Source organism: Artibeus jamaicensis, unplaced genomic scaffold (genome assembly GCF_021234435.1).
Source record: "Artibeus jamaicensis isolate MK-2021 breed Jamaican fruit bat unplaced genomic scaffold, CSHL_Jam_final contig_3126, whole genome shotgun sequence".
Taxonomy (NCBI): Eukaryota; Metazoa; Chordata; class Mammalia; order Chiroptera; family Phyllostomidae; genus Artibeus; species Artibeus jamaicensis.
The window spans coordinates 18,804,220-18,822,272 of NW_026521723.1; the positions used below are offsets into that span (position 1 = coordinate 18,804,220).

An 18,053-nucleotide genomic window follows, 5' to 3' on the forward strand; every position below is an offset into this window, starting at 1 on the left:
ATCACCTAAAGCAAACCTGTGTATAGTAAATGAGGACCATCAAGTAATGAGCCAAGAAATCCAATAAAGGCCTGTCACGGTGGAGGCTGTGGCTTTTGCTCCCCTGGAGAGAAAAGCCATGCCCGCCCTTTTCCCTCACAGGACTGGGTAGTCTGCGTGAATGTCCCACTTCGTCCATAATGACTCAGACACTATGGACCGGTGTCCACATCAAGAAATAACATGGAACATCCTCTCAAGAATTAAACTGTTTTGACTACAATATACAAAACACGAAATAAACACATACCTTAGCTGCATTGATGAAACATGTTTGCAACTGCCTCCCCAAAATCAGAAAATTTTCTGCCGCTGATGGAAGCAATTCATTGTAAAATTCCTCTGCATCTTCTCCTGGCTCTAAGCCCACACAGCAATGGCTGAAATAAGAGCACAAGTTTGTGACTCAGGTGGTGGTAATTATAAACCTCAAATGAATGCTAAAGCTTCTATAGATACTGTGCCTTGATGAGAATTTTTAGCATCTTCCTTTGGTTGTCAAGCCAATAAAAAACTTTTGCTGGAAAATCATGTAATAACTTTCTAGAAAAGTAATAGTCATGCGGGGCTTGCCTATACTTGGAGCCAGAACTCCCAAGTCCTAAAAACCTATTGTCAACCCTTCAGCAAACAAAATACACTTGACTCACAATAAAGAGAAATTAGGCAAGCTTTCAGTAAATGAGCTACACATGCTCTAAAAATAGGACTAACTTGAAAGTCTAATTCATATGTATCATTTGATACATTGTTAACTGATACATTTGTTAACTGATACATTTTAGACATCAAATGGCTGAAAAACACCTGGGTGAGATTAGTCTGCAAAGGACAGATTAGAAAATCAAACACTAATTTTATACCAATTCTACTTTCTAATAGATCTACTTTCCTAAAATCTGCAAAATAAAGGACAGCATATTCCTTACATGAGAAGAGGAAACCCCAAAATGGTCTCTATTATGTACTCCAATGCATAGTACTGCTGGCTTTTCCACAAAATGTGCAGATGTTAAGATGAGCAATAGCAACTACACACTGAACATGCTAAAGACTTCACTAGCTCATGCTCAATGCACCATGTTTTATTTTTGTTTTTGTACATCAATTCTTGAAGTTAATGGACTAATGCTCATATATTGATTCATATGAGCAAGTCCCTTTAGGGCCTTTGGTTCTTCAAGTTAATTATTTAAGAATACCTATTTTGACTGAGAACATTAAATGAAATTATATTTTTATATATTCACAAACATTGGATTCCACTCAAGAGAGCCCACATCAATCAATATTTTCATGAGCTTACATATCTAATCTACTCAACAAAGACATAATGTAACAGGGCACAGCCAGGAGGGGGGCCCCCCAAAAAGGAGAATTTGGAATGGGGTCAGGAGCTCAGGGTGTCCAGGAAATATTAAGATGTCCTCCCCTCTCCCCCCAGGGGGTCAGGACAAATGGAGCAAGGTCATTGAGAGTTGTGTTGCATAAGCAACAGTGTTGCAGCTAACCTCTGGAATGGTCATTTAAAGTATCTATAACCTTTAACTGGTTTCATAGGTATGTTAAATAGCTGTGGTCATACTTTGAGCCAGGAAGAAGGGAGTGGCTTCTACCCAGGATGTAACTGGGGGGCTGGTCCCGAGTTACAGCGCCTGCATGAGAGCTTGGAGTTGATTGGCTCCACGCCATGGGGCCATACCTGCCCAGACTAATGATGGCAGCCCAGTAAACTTGTAATAATACAGAAATACTGGCAGGTGTAACTGATTGTAGGAGGAGTCGGAAATGGGGCTGCAAAGGAGGATGGGTGCCGAGATTTAAACCCAGACGCGGCAGCCATGAGAAAAAAAAGAGCCATGCAGTTTGGGGCAGAGTGAGGACTCATGCAGTCATGTCAAAAGAGAAACTCATGCAGTTTTGGCCAGAGTGCAGACTCCCTGTTGCCCAGGTGAAGAAGAAAGCCACACACTTTTGGTCATTGTGCTGACCCCTGCAGCCTTGGTAGAAGAGGCCCACCTGGCCTTGGGGTGCTCCCTTTGGCCGCGTGGCCTGGGAAGCAGGAGAGACTTTGACTGGAAAAATGGGTACAAAGAACTCCTGCCAGTGAGTCATGAGACAGTGCCACAAGATTTTGGATTAACTGGAGATCCTGCCTGCACGGCGACACAGCTGACGGTACCAGTGGCTTGAAACACAGATGTGTGCTTCTTTTCCTGAGATACGGTACACCAAATTAGAGCAAGAGGGAAGGAAGCACTGTGGGTGTCTGTAGTTATCCTAAAGTACTTTGATATTGACATCAGGTCACTACTTTAAGCAGGTACGGCTTTAAATAAACCTTTCCTTTCCTTTTCACAAATCTCTGGCATTGAGAGATGGCTTTCCAATTGGAGGTGAACAGAAGAGCCCAGTAGGTATTAGTATACTGTCCTTGGGAGGGGCCCCTGTTATTCTGTAGCAGGTTTTGGCATCCCTCGGTGGGCCAAGTATTGCCCCCCCTCTTGGACCTCTGTTTGGTAACAATAAGGCTTTATTAATTTAAGAAAATAATCTTGAAAATCATAGAAAAAAGAATATTATGTACAGTGTTAAGTATTTTTTCTAACAATATACCTGAATCCAGCTTTTATCTAGTAACAAATTAGGAACAAGCAGTTCCCAAAGCCAAGATCCACTTAGTAATGGACACTTTGTTACTTAATTAAAAGTGGTTTAGACATCGAGAATACCTGGTTTATATTATTGACTCCTTTAAGACACAAAAACATTTTGATCTTTGGTTTGTATTATTGACTCCTTTAAAAAATAAAAAGATTTTTCTCTCTTCTCTTAATTTTTAGCATGGCAGTTGATTAGAAAATGCTGTTTATGCATTTTATGGTCAGGATTTGGGTTACCTAGTGGAATATACAGTTGAGATAGCCAAATCACTACAAAGTGAAATGAACAGCTTCTGAATATGTTCTCCTATACTCTTTTGCTTATGCCTTTCATTTCAGCACCTGTTTCATTTTGCCTTGTATGATACATTCACATAACTGTGATACAATCTCTATTGTAAATTGTTCCAGAATAGAAACAGTCCTTATATCTTCATTTCTTCCTGTATTCCTTTGTTAACAAAGAGTCTACTGGCATTTGGAATTCAATCGTGAACAAAAGATATGACACCATCTTCAGAGAGCTTATGGAGCAAAATTTTAGACAGTGAAATATTCACAAACATATAGTTATGAACACAGTATGAAGGAAAGGTGCAACCATAATCCACCAGATTGCCAATGCTTGCCAGGCAGATGAATAAAAGAAGCAAATGTTGAAAATAAAAATTTACCAATATATCCCTCAAGAACAAGCTGACTTAACACTTCACTTTACCTTAGTATCTGTGTCAGCTGGGAAATTGTAGCCCAACCGCCCTGGATTCGAGAATAATCCTGACTGAGCACCAAGAGGCAATATCGAATGAGGTCATAACAATATATATCTTGCTTGATTTTCTTCAACTCTGAGCTTCCTAAAGGTGTGTTGTTTATTATTTCTAAGGCAAAAGAAAATAAGACACTTAATTTTACTTAATAAACCCAAGAACTATCTGTATTTGTATAAGTTGAATAATAACTAAAAATACATTAAAAAATCACTGCTTTATCACGATGTTAAAATTTCTCTTAACAAGCTAGAAACAAATACTAAAATTTTACTCATGATCGAACTGTTTTATTACTTAACCAGTGTTAGCCAATCACAAAAAGATTTTCTTACCTTTTAACTTCAGCAGTACAACAGGGACATTCTGCTCAGGACTTTTTACAACTTCGGAAGCTAAAGATAAGATTCTTGGGTCTGTACCAGTTGGCTTCATTTCTCATATCATCTATATTTTGACAGAATCAGGAAAATAAAGTTCAAATATAATACCCTCAAACATTTACTTCCTAAATATTTGAAATATAGTTTAAACATAAGTGAAAACTTAACTTTGCTTGTTTTGTTTGAGAAGTGAAGAGTAGGTTTGTTTTTTTTCTTTTCTTCCTTATAAGAAATGGGATTTTCTAACTAGTGTACCTGTATCTCTAAAAGAACTAGAACCCCTATACTTCACTGTAATAGCTACAGTAGGTATTGTTTATCGTGTACTCACAGTCAGGAACTGTGTCTGAGGCTTCACATTCACACTTTCTACTCTGTACAACAATCCTAGGATAGAAATTAATGTTCTTTTATAATAAAATAAAAATCATGTATGCATAAAAGAGCTAACACAGGCCTGAGACTGCTGTTTTTTCAAAGGCCCTTACAAATCTTGCCCTTGGCTAGTGCCTGGAAACTTGGATTTCGGGAGGTTTCTACCATTCCCTAATAAGAACAGCTCACTCTGTCTATACAATATCATTTACGCTGAATGCCTGCTTTCCTTCTTGAAGTTTGGAATTCTGGTACATGCTAGCAGAGAATGCCTACATGACCATCCTCCAATAAAGACTCTGGTCATTGTGTCTCCAGTGAGCCTCCCTGACTGACAACACTTAAATATACTGTCACAACTCATTGTAGGAGAAATTAAGAATGTCCTATATGACTCTACCAGGAGAGAACTTTTGGAGGTTTGCAACTGTTTTCATCTAGATTTTTTTTTGCCCCATGGGCCCTTTCCTTTTGCTGATTTTGGTTTTATCTTTTCATCACCATAATAAATCATAGTCATGAATATGGCTGTATACTGAGAACTGTGAGTATTCCTCACAAATCATAGAACCTGGGCTTGGTCTTGGGCATCCTTAACACACAACTCAGAAATGTTATGTAATTATAAGATAAGCAAAGCCTGTTTATAAAAACATACTGACTAAAATCAGTTATCTTAAATTTGTTTAAAAATCCACATCCCAATTTGTTGCTAAAAGTTTATAAAAAATAATTTAAATTAGCCCTAGCTGGTGTAGTTCAGTGGATTCAGCATGACCTGTGAACCAAAAGGTTGCAGATTCGATTCCCAGTTAGGGCATATACCTGGGTTGCAGACCAGGTCCTCAGTGGGGGCAATGTGAGAGGCAACCACACACTATATTTCTTTCCCTCTCTTTCTCCCTCCCTTCCCTCTCTTTAAAGATAAATAAATAAAATCTTTTAAAAATTTAAAGCATTCAAAGCTCAAAGAGATCACTCCAAGAAGTATAATCTTCACTTATAATTAACAGAAGCTAACATATATTATTATGTACTAATGCTAAGTGCATTTATATGCATACCTTATGTAATTCTCAAAACGGGTTTATAAAGTAAAGCTGTAATCATCTCTCATTTTACAGATAAGAAAAATAAAGCTCAAAGGACTTAAAAAGCTTGTCATGACTCCACCAGCATGTATTCAAATTCCTAACAATCTGACTCTAAAGTATGCAGTTTTAATTACAATGTTTATAATATCCCCTCCCATGTAAAAGCGTAAATAACACAAAACATACCTCAAACTACCTATTTCTAACTCATTTTTACACTACTATTCTTCATAACTATCCATTCTTTATATTGCAGAGTTGCCTGTAATACAGGCAGCCAAAATCATTCCTTATTAGATAAAATATGAATCATTAAAAAAATTTTTCAGGAAATATTTTCAAGAAAGTCCAGCACAACCTCCAGAATATATCAGGCTTGCCACTTTCCAAGAATGTGGATATAATTATCTCATCCTTATCAACAGCAGCATTATGCTATGCTTCTCTGTAAGAGTGAATCAAAATACAGCAGTACCTGCTTTATCCAGTTTCGATTTCTGCAGTTTCAGTTATCCACAGTCAGCAGAGCTCCAAAAGTACTAAAGAGAAAATTCCAGAAATGAATTCAATTTTTAAGTTGTATACTAATTTGAGTAGTATGATGAAATCTCACAGCATCCCTCTGTCCTGGATGTAAATCATCCCTTTACCAATGTCTCCATATGCTTCCTGCCCATTAGTCACTTAGTAGCCTTCTCAGTGATGACATCACCTGACCTGGTGTTTAAGTGTTTGTATTCAAGTAACCCTTATTTTACTAAATAATGGAAATGAAGCACAAGAATGGCGATGCAGGCCAATTTGAGTATGTCAAAGAAAAGCTGTAAAGTGCTTCCTTTAAGTAAAAAAAGTGATTACATCATAAGACATTTTGAGAGACCACATTCACATACCTTTTATTAATAATTATTCTATTTTATTATTAGTCATTGTTAATCTCCTACTATGCCTAACTTATAAACTTTATTATAACTATACATAAGTAAAAATATAGTATATGTAGGGTTCAGTACTATTTGTGGTTGCAGGCATCCACTGTGGGCCTTGAAATGTATCCCCTGTGGATAAAGGGGGTCTACCGTATATTCAAACATCCCTTCTATTGGAAAGTCATTCAGAGTGTATGCTATTATAAGCAATGCTGCAAAGAATACCAGTGTACCTATCTTTATGTATTCATGCTTATACTTTGTAAGATGAATTTTCCTTGAAGTTGGATCTATCATAGTTTTACAATTTTTATGCAATCAAAGTAACAATCTTTTTCCTCTATGGCTTCTGCCATTGGTGTCATGCTTAGAAAGGTCCTCCCTACCCTAAAAGCTAAATATATATATATATATATATATATATATATATATATATATTCTCCTAATTTTTCTACTGTTTTTATACTTTTGTTATATATCTTCAACATACATGTAAGTTATTTTTGTGAATGGTGTGAAACAGGAACCCAACTAAATTTTTTTAAGTATATGAGGTTATCAGTTGTGGAAAAAGAGCAAATGCACATAGCTGTCATAACTGAGGTAATTAGTCATGAACAGATATAACAGAAGCAACCTGAAATTCCACTTGGGCATATTTGTGGACTCTATTCATTAATCTATTTGTTCATTCCTGAACTAGTACAACATAATTCATCTTAATATATGTTTGGAGAAAATTCACAGTAGAAGGTAAGCTTCATGAGGGCAAAACTCAGACCACCCTTGATGGCTGCCTTCTTCTTCCCAGAAGCTAGACTAGAACCTGGCATATGGTAGGTATTTAATGAATATTTGTTGAAAGAACAATTAAATACATGAACTTTGGCATTCCAAAACTCAATTTCTTGACCCTCTGCTTTTCTCCTTGTTGCAAAATGGAAACATCAGGTTTCTGGGTGGAAGCCTTTTAGCTAAAACAGGCTTAAAACACTGTTCTTGCCCTTCTGGCTTACATAATAAAACATCACTGAAACATTATCCTCCTCATCCAGTGTGTAGGGGGCCCACTATGTTAGATGCAAGGGTCACAAAGATTTTTTTTAAGATTTTATTTATTTTTAGAGGGGAAGGGAAGGACAGAGGGAGAGAAACATCAATGTATGGTTGCCTCTCATGGGTCCCCTGCTGGGAACTGGCCTGCAACCCAGGCATGTGCCCTGACTGGGAATCGACCCACAATCCTCTGGTTCACAGCCCCCCCCCCCCCCCCCCGGCTCAATCCACTGAGCTACACCAGCCAGAGCACAAAGATTTTTATATGGGACAGATTCCCAGCTAATGTTCTGATTGGGAAAAAGTGTACACACACAAATACATATATGTAAAATAAATAATTATATAGAATGTTCCTGGCAGGTGTAGCTCTATGGATTGAGCACGAGCCTGCAAACCAGACAATCGAAGTTCAATTCCCGGTCTGGGCACATTCCTGGGTTGCAGGCCAGTTCCCTGCAGGCCAATTCCCTGCAGGCCAATTCCCAGCATGGGACGCGAATGGCAACCAAACATTGATGTTTCTCTCCCTCTCTCCTTCCCTTTCCCTCTGAAGATAAATAAATAAAATCTTAAAAAAAAATTATATAGAATGTTAAGTGACAAATAGATGATGCAGAAGAATACAGACCATAGAGTCAGAGGACTGGGCTTCCCTGAACCAGTTTTCCTATTGATAAAATAAGCAAAATAGCTATTTCCACTTCATAGAATAACTCAAGATTTACAAGAGAAGGCAGTCACCAAGGATGGTCCTAAAATGTTGCATTATAGTACCATTAAGCCTCAATAATAATGACTTGGAGAGTTTTTATTATATGAGCTTTAAATGCTTTAATGTATTCACTCATTTAAATCTCTCAACTCTAAGATGTGATAACTATTATTTTCTCCCCAATTTTAATGAGCATATTTAATTTTACTTTGCACAAAAAATAAAGTATGAGGTTCAAACCCAAAGATTCTGGGTTTGACTGAACTATTACACAAAACAGTAATAGTACACCTTGAGAGTTGAATTTAGACAAGCAGATAGATTGTGGGAGACACACTCACCTACCTGCCTTGAACAATAAATTGACAAGTTTGGTTACATTAGTAGTCAAGGGGGAATTTGATTACATAATTAACTTTTGCGGGCGGGGGGGTGCTTCTCTCATCTTTATTAAACTCATGCAGTTTCTGACAGAAAACAAGACAACCATTTTTCAATTATAAATATTACCCTGCTGCCAGAGCACAAGCTCTGGCTGCGATCCTTTCGGAATCTGGTCTACTTGGCTTTGCGGTTACTGCCTCCACGGATCACTGTGAAAACAACCCAGTTTAATCTAGTAGCAACTGATCCTAAACATCTACAGCTCCGAACTCCGAATCTTTTCCCTCCATCCCTTCACGCCCCATCCCTGTGAGTCCTAACAGCACCAGGAACTTCTGGAACAGAAGGTCGGAAAACGATTGCCTAGGTAACCGCGTCGCCTTCCAGCCCAGACCAAGGACCACGGCTCTGAGGCTGCGCAGGTTCCTTTACCCCTACTTCAGCCACCACTTTGGTGCTCTCAGGCCTTGGGCCAAGCATTAGGCCTTGTGCCGGAGTCTGCCCTTCCCCAAACCTCAGTTTCCACACTAAATCTCCACAGAAAGGCTTTGGAGCAGGCCCATTCCCCCGTTAAGAGCTCCTATATTCCGGGCTACTTGACCCAGAAGTCTGGGGTCCCACTCCCTCGGCACCTCGGGGCCTTCTCCTTCCCCAGCCCAGCTCACGCCCGTTACCTCATCTCCCTTTGGTGCGTTCTTCCACCAAAGCACCCTTCTCCTGCCGCGCACCAGTTTGCGCGGCGCTGCCAGAGAGGCGTGCGTCGCACCGCGGGATGGGGCCTGGAGGCGGGATCAGAATATTGGAGCCAAGGGGTGGGCGTCTTTCGCCCAAGCAGCCAATCAGCATACCAGATTCGCCCAATCGGCACGCGCGTTGAGTGTGGGGCGGAGTCTGGGGTGGCTGCGCCGACGTTTGAGAATGCTGCGCCTTTGGGCTGAGGTGGCAGATGGTAGTGATCCCGGTTGCCTGAGGCGAAGTCGGAGCCAAAAGAGAATGATGAGTGGACCTTGGCATGTCGACGGTCGCGAGCGGGTTCTTAAGTTAGGCGAGAGTTTTGAGAAGCAGCCGCGCTGCGCCTTTCATACTGTGCGCTGTGAGTGAGGACCCCATCCCAGGAAAAAGGGGGGAATCTCTGGGTTATGGGGGTTTGGGAGCACGTCTCCGAGTTGTGTTCCCACAGACTCCCTTGTTTTGCTGGAGAATGGGGTTCCCAGAGATCCTCTGCCCTGCCCGGAGTCCTGTAGGGGTAGGTGGAAGGAGTCGGAGTCCAGCAGGTGTGGGTAAAACCGGGGGCAGGGGGATTTAAGTGAAACCAACAGACAAAGGGAAACTTTGTGAAGGTCTGCAGGAGTGACTGTGGAAACAGACGTGGATGATGTAGAGGTGGAAAGGAAAAGAGTAAGGTGGGTGAATGGAAGGGGGCAGAGGACCGAACTTAGGTGAGGGAACACCTTGAGGCTGGTGGGGAAATATTCTTTCTTTTCTTGACTTTTTCTTTTTGATTAAATAGCGTTATTATTTAGTGTGCTCCTGGGGAGAGGTTATGACCCATTCCAATAATCTGCATCTCTTTTAGATTCCTGATTTCATTCAGTTATCAAATACTGGTTATCAAACTGTTGGAGGGTATGTTATTAATTTTATTGGAAGGATATTTACTTCCCTATGATTTCTCCTTTTGATTACCTTTTGGTTTGTCTGAAACTAGTTTTGATAAATTACACTTTTTTATGTTGTTGAGGTTGGAAAGGGAAATCTTTTGCTTTAGTCGTTGGGTGGTTATATATATTCCAGGAGGGAAAATATAGCATATTATGATATGGTATGTCAAAACATTCATTCTTTGCATAAAAGCCCCCATAGAATTATAGAGCAGAAAGGAAACTGAGATCATTGAATCATAACCTCTTGTTTTTCTGTGCTAAAATTGTAAAGTAGGTATTTTTTCACTTCCTTTTCCAAGCTCTGCATTTCCTCATTGTGTAGTGTCTCATCATTATACCTTCTCACTTATTCTGTCCGTAGACTGTCCAGAGATCCTTATGGTTTTTACTCTGACTTGTTCCATGCTTCAGTTAAAACATCCAATTAAAACTTAACATTCCCCAAAAGTTTAAGTTTTAGACAATCTAACTATAGTAACTCACAGTAAAGATATGAAGAGCCAATAGGTTTTTTAACTCTCCAATGATATATTTACATTTTATTAAGGATTTTGCTAAGCAAAATTAACATCTAATTGATGGAATAAATGGGAGTTATATTTGCGAACAGAGAAGGGCTCTTAAACAATGTCCCTTAATGATTATTCTCCATATTCTGTTGTTCTAAGCTCCCCACAGTGAGACAGTTAGCGCCGGCTGTAGGGTCTTGCCTTGTTCAGTCCCATTTTACAAAAGTATGTTGTAGTTATTGTGTGGTTTCTCCACGCCGAAATCTCAAATAGTTTCATCTCTCTCCTTTTTTCTTTTTCCTCAGGTATGCAGTAGTCTTAATTTTTCAAATGACAAAATTTAAGATGATAAAAATTTGCTCAAGAATATATTTTCATGTATCTTGTGTATATATTCTTGTTTTAAGGGTGTGCACCCATATTAAGTGAATACTTTTGAAAAAAATAGCTTTTGAAAAAAACTTTGCAGGTGCTTCAAAGCTTTTCATTTATAAAGGTTCTCAACATCCTGGAATTTTGCCTTAAGAATCCAAGAATCAGCCGATCCATCTACAAGAATGAAAATAAAATAACAAGCCTAATAAACCCAAATGTGTGACTATATTAAAAAGGTTTTCAGCCCTTAGTTTTATTCTTGTTGTTGAAGCAGGCAGAATTTTTCTAGGTTTATTTAAATAAAACCAGTCACTTTTCTTGAGGATAGATTCATTTTACTTTTCTGCTTTTTAAAATATATTTTATTGATTATGCCATTACAGTTGTCCCATTTCCCCCCTTCATTCCCCTCCACTCTTCATACTCCCTCCCCCCATTCCTCCCCTTTAGTTCATGTCCATGTGTCACAAGTTCTTTAGCTTCTACATTTCCCATACTATTCTTGCCCTCCCCCTGTCTATTTACTGCATATGCTACTTATTCTCGGTACCTTCTCCCCCCTTCTCCTCCTTCCACTCCCTTGTTGCTAACCCTCCATGTGATCTCCATTTCTCTGGTTCCACTCCTGATCTAGTAGTCCACTTAGTTTGCTTTAGTTTTAGGTGTGGTTGTTAATAACTGTGAGTTTGCTGTCCTTTCACTGTTCATATTTTTTATCTTCTTTATCTTAGATAAGTCCCTTTAATATTTCATATAATAAGGGCTTGATGATGATGAACCCTTTGAACTTGACTTATCTGAGAAGCACTTTATCTGCCCTTCTATTCTAAATGAGAGCTTTGCTGGATAAATCAATTTTGGGTGTAGATCTTTGGATTTCATGACTTGGAATACTTCTTTCCAGTCCCTTCTTGCCTGGAAGGTGTCTTTTGAGAAATCAGCTGACAGCCTCATTGGGAACTCCTTTGTAGGTAACTGTCTCCTTCTCTCTTGCTGCTTCTAGGATTCTTTCCTTCATTTTAATCTTGGCTAATGTAATTATGATGTGTCTTGCTGTGTTCCTCCTTGGATCCACATTCTTTGGGACTCTCAGAGCTTCCTGGATTTCCTGGAAGCCTATTTCCTTTGCCAGATTGGGGAATTTCTCCTTTATTATTTGTTCAAATAAGTTTTTCACTGCTGCTGTTCCTCTTTCCTTTCTGGTACCCCTATAATTAAAATGTTGGAACGTTTAAAGATGTCCTGGAGGTTCCTAAGCCTCTCCTCATTTTTCTGAATTCTTGTTTCTTCATGCTTTCTGTTTGGTCATTTCTTTCTTCTTTCTGGTCCACTCCATTGATTTGAGTCCCAGTTTCCTTTCCAGTACTATTGGTTCCCTGTGCATTTTCTTTCATTTCACTTAGTGTAGCCTTCACTTTTTCATCTAATTTGTGACTAAAATCAATCAGTTCTGTGAGCATCCTGATCACCAGTGCTTTGAAGTGTGCATCTGATAGGTTGGCTATCTCTTTGTCACTTAGAAGTATTGGCTCTGGTGCTTTGAGCTGTTCTTCTGCTTGAGCCATAATGTTTTGGTCTGTTTGAACCTGTTATGTATGAGGGGTGAAAGCTTAGGTGTTCACCCGGGTGGGTCAGCCCAGTCGCTGGGTTGTGACTGGGGGCGGGGTCAGAGTGGGAGCAATGGCATTTGTTCCACTCTCTCTCAGATTTTGGTCCCCTCTGCCTCTTCCCACAAGCAAACTGGGCCCTTCTGGTGCTGGTTTTCTGGTGGGTGGGCTTGTGTACATTGTAGGACCCTGTGGGTCTCTCCAGCAAACTCTCCTATGACGCTGGGAGCCTCTCCCAGCACCTCAACCCCTGAAAGTTTTTTCAGTCAGTGCTTTTAGGCTTTATTTTTCATCACTGGGGTCCTGGGTTGGCAGTGTGTCTCACTGTGTGTTTTTGTTGCCTGGTTTATCTGTGCATGAATGTGTGACCATGGTCAGCCAGCCACCTTGCGCCCTCACTGGGTCTGCCCATTGCCACCCCACCCCTGGGATCTGCCAACTGCCACCTGCACACCTGGGTCGGTCGGGCAGCCACTGTTTTTTCCTGCCACAACCCCTCTCCGCCGGCCACTGACTCCACCCCTCGGTTTGTTGTCGGACTTCGGTACAGTTCAATTCTCTGTTTTTAGTTGTGTTTTTGTTTCTAAATCTTTGTTGTCCTTAAATTTGGTTGTATAGGGAAATACAGTGTTTTGCCTATGCCTCCATCTTAGCCGGAAGTCCAGATTCATTTTCCATATGATCTTCACTCATAAGAACTCATAGTGAAGGAAGGAAACTATAGAATAAGAGATCTTTTTTATTGTATTTTTTTCATTACCATTTAGTCCTCCTATACCTCCCTCCCCACTTCAGTCACCACACTGTTGTCCATGTCCTTGAGTCCTTTTACCTTTTTGCTCAACCCCTCCACCCCCATCTTCCCCCCACCCCTTAGCTGTCATTCTGCTTTCTGTGAGTCTATTTCTATTTTGCTTGTTAGTTCACTTTGTTCATTATATTCAACATATAGGTCCAGTCACAAGGTATTTGTCTTTCTCTGACTGGCTTATTTCACTTAGCATGATGTTCTCCAGGTCCACCCATACTGTTATAAAGGGTAAAATTTTCTTCTTTTTTATGGCCAAGTAGTATTCCATTGTATAAATGTCCCATAGTTGTTTTGTCCACTCTTCTACTGATGGACACTTGGGCTGCTTCCATATCTTGGCGATTGTAAAGAACGCTGCAATGAACATGGAGGTGCCTGTGTTCTTTCGAACTAGTGTTTTGGGCTTCTTTGGATACATTTCCAGAAGTGAGATCACTAGGTAAAAAGACAGTTCCATTTTTAATTTTTTGAGGTATCTCTATTGTGTAGCCACTGTGGATATTTGACTTTCATACAGAGCAGCTAGACCTAATTTGTAAAAACACTCAAGTTAATATAGTCTGGGAAAAAGTAATACTCTTTATGTAAAGCGGTAATTATGCCAATCCAACATGCTGAGGCTTTGGAAAAACCTGTATGTGAATTCTAGCCTCCACTACATGTATGTTATATTACTCTGAGAACATTCTCCAAACTCTCAGCCTCAGTTTTTTAATATGTAAAATGGTAATAATAATATATAAATTTCAGAGTTTTTTAAGGATTAAATAAGATAGCATAAACAACCTAGCACAATATTTGGTGCATGGTAGAGAATAAATAGTAGTCACCATTATTCTTGAAGGGTTATATTTATGTGTTTATGAGGAATGTCAGTGAATGTAATTTATTTAGACTTTCAAAAACATTTATTGGGCTTGGCAATAAAACTATTAAATAGATAGTCTGGCATGTGGTAGGGCAGACATGGGATGTTCTAAAAATGATTAACTCAATGGTTAGCAGATGTTTCACAGTGTAGAAGAGTTTGAGTAACATGTCTCAGCAGAATAAATTTCAAATTTGGACTAGGACTAGTTTTACAATGTATATCCAGATAAAGGAATAAACATTGAAATTTTTAAGTTTGTAAATGGTACCACTTTTTGCTGTCATGAAAGATTGGCTCATGGGCATTGACTACAGGGAGATTTTCTGAGGTATCAAACAGAGACACTCCGAATAAAGTGTGTGTTAAGCTTTTGTGTCAGAAAATACTAGAAAGTACAGTAATGGAAAGTAGGTTTAAAGTCATATTTATACTTAATATTCTCTGATCAGTGTAGGGTATAAGAAATGATGTGGATTTTGGAGTTAGTTGAATTAAGTCAAATCCCAGGAAGTAAATTTGTTACAGTAATTTTGAATTCTTTTGTGGAGATAGTGATGTTATGTGATATTACAACTAAAATAGAATAGTGATCAACACTAACAGAAAACTATTAAGTACAAATTAGGGAGTTTTTCTATTCTTTATGTAACATAAGTAATTGTATTGTAAACCTGAAGAAAATAACATGGATAAAGAAAATCCAGAGAGAATAAATACAGTAAAATTGGTGGTTTCCAAACCAAGGCTAACTGAAAGGAGTAAATTATTTAGTCTGGAATCAGCAATTTACAAGAGAATGCATTTGACATTTGGAAGCATGACCATGAGATTATTCCACAAATTCTATAATTCTAGAACTATACTTAACCTTTTGAAACTCAAAAGTTGTATACTTTTTAAAAAACTTGTTTGAAGGTAAATAAAAAACATTACTTAAGTAAAAGATAAAAAGGGGGTGAAATGTGTTAATCCTAATAGTAGAATAACTAGAAATGCAAACAGGTTTAGAATTGTTTTGATAGACTTATTGATTATAAGTTCATGCTTATCATTAAGTACATCTATAGATATTTTGAGCACATTTCTGTCTTTTTAGTAATCTCAGTTACTATAGGCATTTATGGATAGGGTTTAGGGGCTTATAAATCCCTTGAAATTATATTGTATTTGATATGTATGTTTATGCATTTTTTGTGGAGAGGATCTATAGCTGGTCTAAAGTTTTCATCAGATGTCCATAGGGACTTACCACTTAACACCATTTTCCAAAACACATACACAAAAGTTAAAAATTGTACTTAAAGCAAAGAGGCTGTATGCGTGGGTAGAGAATGTGGCTTGAGTTCTTGACTTGACTTATACTGGTTTTATTACCGAGTGCCCCACTGGCAAAATATTGGTGAGAATAATCAATTCAAATAGATGTTGTAAAGATAAAAAGTAATAACTTGTTATAAAGGAGAATAACCAGCTTTTAAACACAAAATAGGTTCTACTCAACCTATTGGCAGAATTTTACATTAGAGATACTTTTTTTCCTCACCTGAAAACATTTTTTCATTGGTTTTAGAGTGAGAGATGAAGGGAGAGGGAGGAGCATAGATTGTTTGCCTCTCATGTGCCACTGGGCCAGGGATCCTGACGGCAACCTAGGTATGGGCCCCTAACTTAAGTATCAAACCTTCAGCCTTTCAGTTACTGGATGGTGCTCTAACCAGCTGAGCCACACTGGCCACGGCAGAGATGCTTCGTTTGACCCACACAGTTATCTATTTAGAACTATCATGAATGAGTAGTAAATACTCCCAAATCAAGATCTTTTATACAGAAATCTAGATTACCAGCTTACCTTTTAAAAATCAGAAAATAATCTGGCAATGCCTAGACCATATTCTTTTTGGCAGCAATAGGCTGGAGCCAAGTTATAGTTGTCTCTTGAGATTGGATTTACCCATTCTCTGGGTCTCTGTGGTTCCCGCTGGTCTGCTGCTTCACTGCTTTGGGTTACCTTTCTGACTTCAAAGGATTATTTAGGTGTAGTCTAATGACAGTCATACCTTCTCAGTGTTGTCGTTTGTGTCAGTGTCAGAAAAACATGGGAGATCAGAGAGCCATGGTTTTACTCTAGGATGTAATTTCTAATGTTTTACCTATTATAGAGAATTTTTTATTGTCAAATATTATGTAATGGGTGCCTTCTAATGGGAACAGAATCATGCTAGTGAAAAGTACAAAAGAAATATGTCAATATCTACCATAAAGAAACGATAATCTTGCTTTGTTGGTAAGATTTTGAGGATAGTTCTTATTAGCAAAATGTCTTAATTTCTGGTAAATCAACAGAAAGAAATAAGTTCCTAAATTATAAACAGGAAAACTGAGGCATAAGGAAAAGTTGACTCGGTTAAGATATTTTGAAAACTAGTGAGATAATATTTACATAACAGTTATGTAACAAATTAACATTTACAGAATATAGCCTATTCATTTATCTGAAATTTATAATTGTTTATATTAACATCATTCTTTTGGAGCGAGAAGAGGATGTATCATCTCATTATAAATGTGTATTTTAGGTCTTTTTCCTTCAATGACCATGTATGACATATAAAAGGTAGTAAATAAAGTATATAAATTAAGAGCTTAAAGTTTATATAATTTATTTTTACTGTGAAAAAAAGATTAGTACCTTATTATTAGTGCATTCCTTTGTTTTCTGGGTGGAGTGGTGGTGGGGGGGTGTATTTGACCTTTACCTAGTTTTCTCAAATAAAACATTAAATTACTAAAAAGAGAAAAAAAGAGACTGCGGTCTTGAAGTAAAGGTGAATCTAATCCTCAGGAAATGATTAAAAAACAAGCTTCTATACATAATTTAACTTAAATTGGTTTATACCTAAAAATAAGTTTGGAGGTGGTTCAGAGAAGGTTTAACAAATATAGGGTCCACCACAAACATCATCCACTTTTTTATTACAAAGTCTTTTATTACCAAATCATAAGTATGTAATTCTGTAACATAACAATATCACGCTCAAGTTCAACACATGACATTTTAGGTGAAATGTTCAAATCAAAACTATATTAAAGGCATTGTGCTAGGAGCCACAATTGTGGTGGAGTTAAAGTATGAGGCATTGTGCTTTAAAAATTACAGTTCATTAGGACATGTTCACAAAGAGTGAAATAATTTTAGGTAAAATATGTCAGGTTTTGATGAATGATATGGTAAATGCTACAAATACAGAGAAGAACTGAGATTTTGGAAAGTATGGAAAATCCTAAACACATCTACCCCTTCAGGGAAGAGGGAACTTGAAATAGGATTCCAATTCTAAGAGCAAAAGCACAGGAAAAAGCCAAAGGGCAGGCTTAGGTACTTCGTTAGTTTAGCCTTTTGTTGATTGGAAACTACTTTGTCCTAGGCAAGAATGGAAGAAATCTCTGAAAAGCTATTATAAAAGAACACACAGCTATCTTCTCTCCCCATTGGTAGATGTTAATATCAATGAAACTGACAGCAGAGATTGTTGGCCAAGCTCTCATCTTTTTATTCTAGCTGGATTTTGTGGTTCCTTATTCTAGCTTTAGCAGATACTAATTGCATAATCTTGGGCAAAGGACTTAATTTCTTACACCCTCACTTTCCTTATTTGTAAGATAGGGATATTCACTGCTTTATAGAATTATTGTGAAACTTATAAGGAACAGGAAAATTTTTTAAACAAACTAATTACCACATAAGTTATAGCTGTTGTTATTATTGTTTTGTTTTATATCTTGGTTCATTCTCTTGGGTTTATCTGCC

At 38.2% G+C, this 18,053-nt stretch overlaps 2 protein-coding genes across 4 annotated transcripts in view; one reads left to right on the forward strand and one right to left on the reverse strand.

The window, feature by feature from the left end:
• IQCB1 (IQ motif containing B1) overlaps positions 1-9,181 on the reverse strand; it is a 56,999-nt gene extending 47,818 nt beyond the window's left edge. For 2 of the 3 annotated variants that reach the window (XM_037142275.2, XM_037142273.2), the window contains exons 1-5: positions 9,083-9,181; positions 5,800-5,863; positions 3,808-3,919; positions 3,421-3,583; positions 290-419 (exon numbers count right to left, since the gene is read on the reverse strand). In XM_037142275.2, coding sequence (XP_036998170.2) covers positions 290-419; positions 3,421-3,583; positions 3,808-3,907 — 393 coding nt within the window. In that variant the 5' untranslated portion in view covers positions 3,908-3,919; positions 5,800-5,863; positions 9,083-9,181. Of the gene's footprint in view, positions 1-289; positions 420-3,420; positions 3,584-3,807; positions 3,920-5,799; positions 5,864-8,534; positions 8,618-9,082 lie in introns of all 3 variants that reach the window. The other variant, XM_053663174.1, reaches the window with a different exon arrangement.
• Positions 9,182-9,326: 145 nt separating this feature from the next.
• EAF2 (ELL associated factor 2) overlaps positions 9,327-18,053 on the forward strand; it is a 49,596-nt gene continuing 40,869 nt past the window's right edge. The window contains exon 1 of the mRNA XM_037142271.2: positions 9,327-9,501. Within this exon, the coding sequence (XP_036998166.2) occupies positions 9,327-9,501 (175 nt within the window). The remainder of the gene's footprint in view (positions 9,502-18,053) is intronic.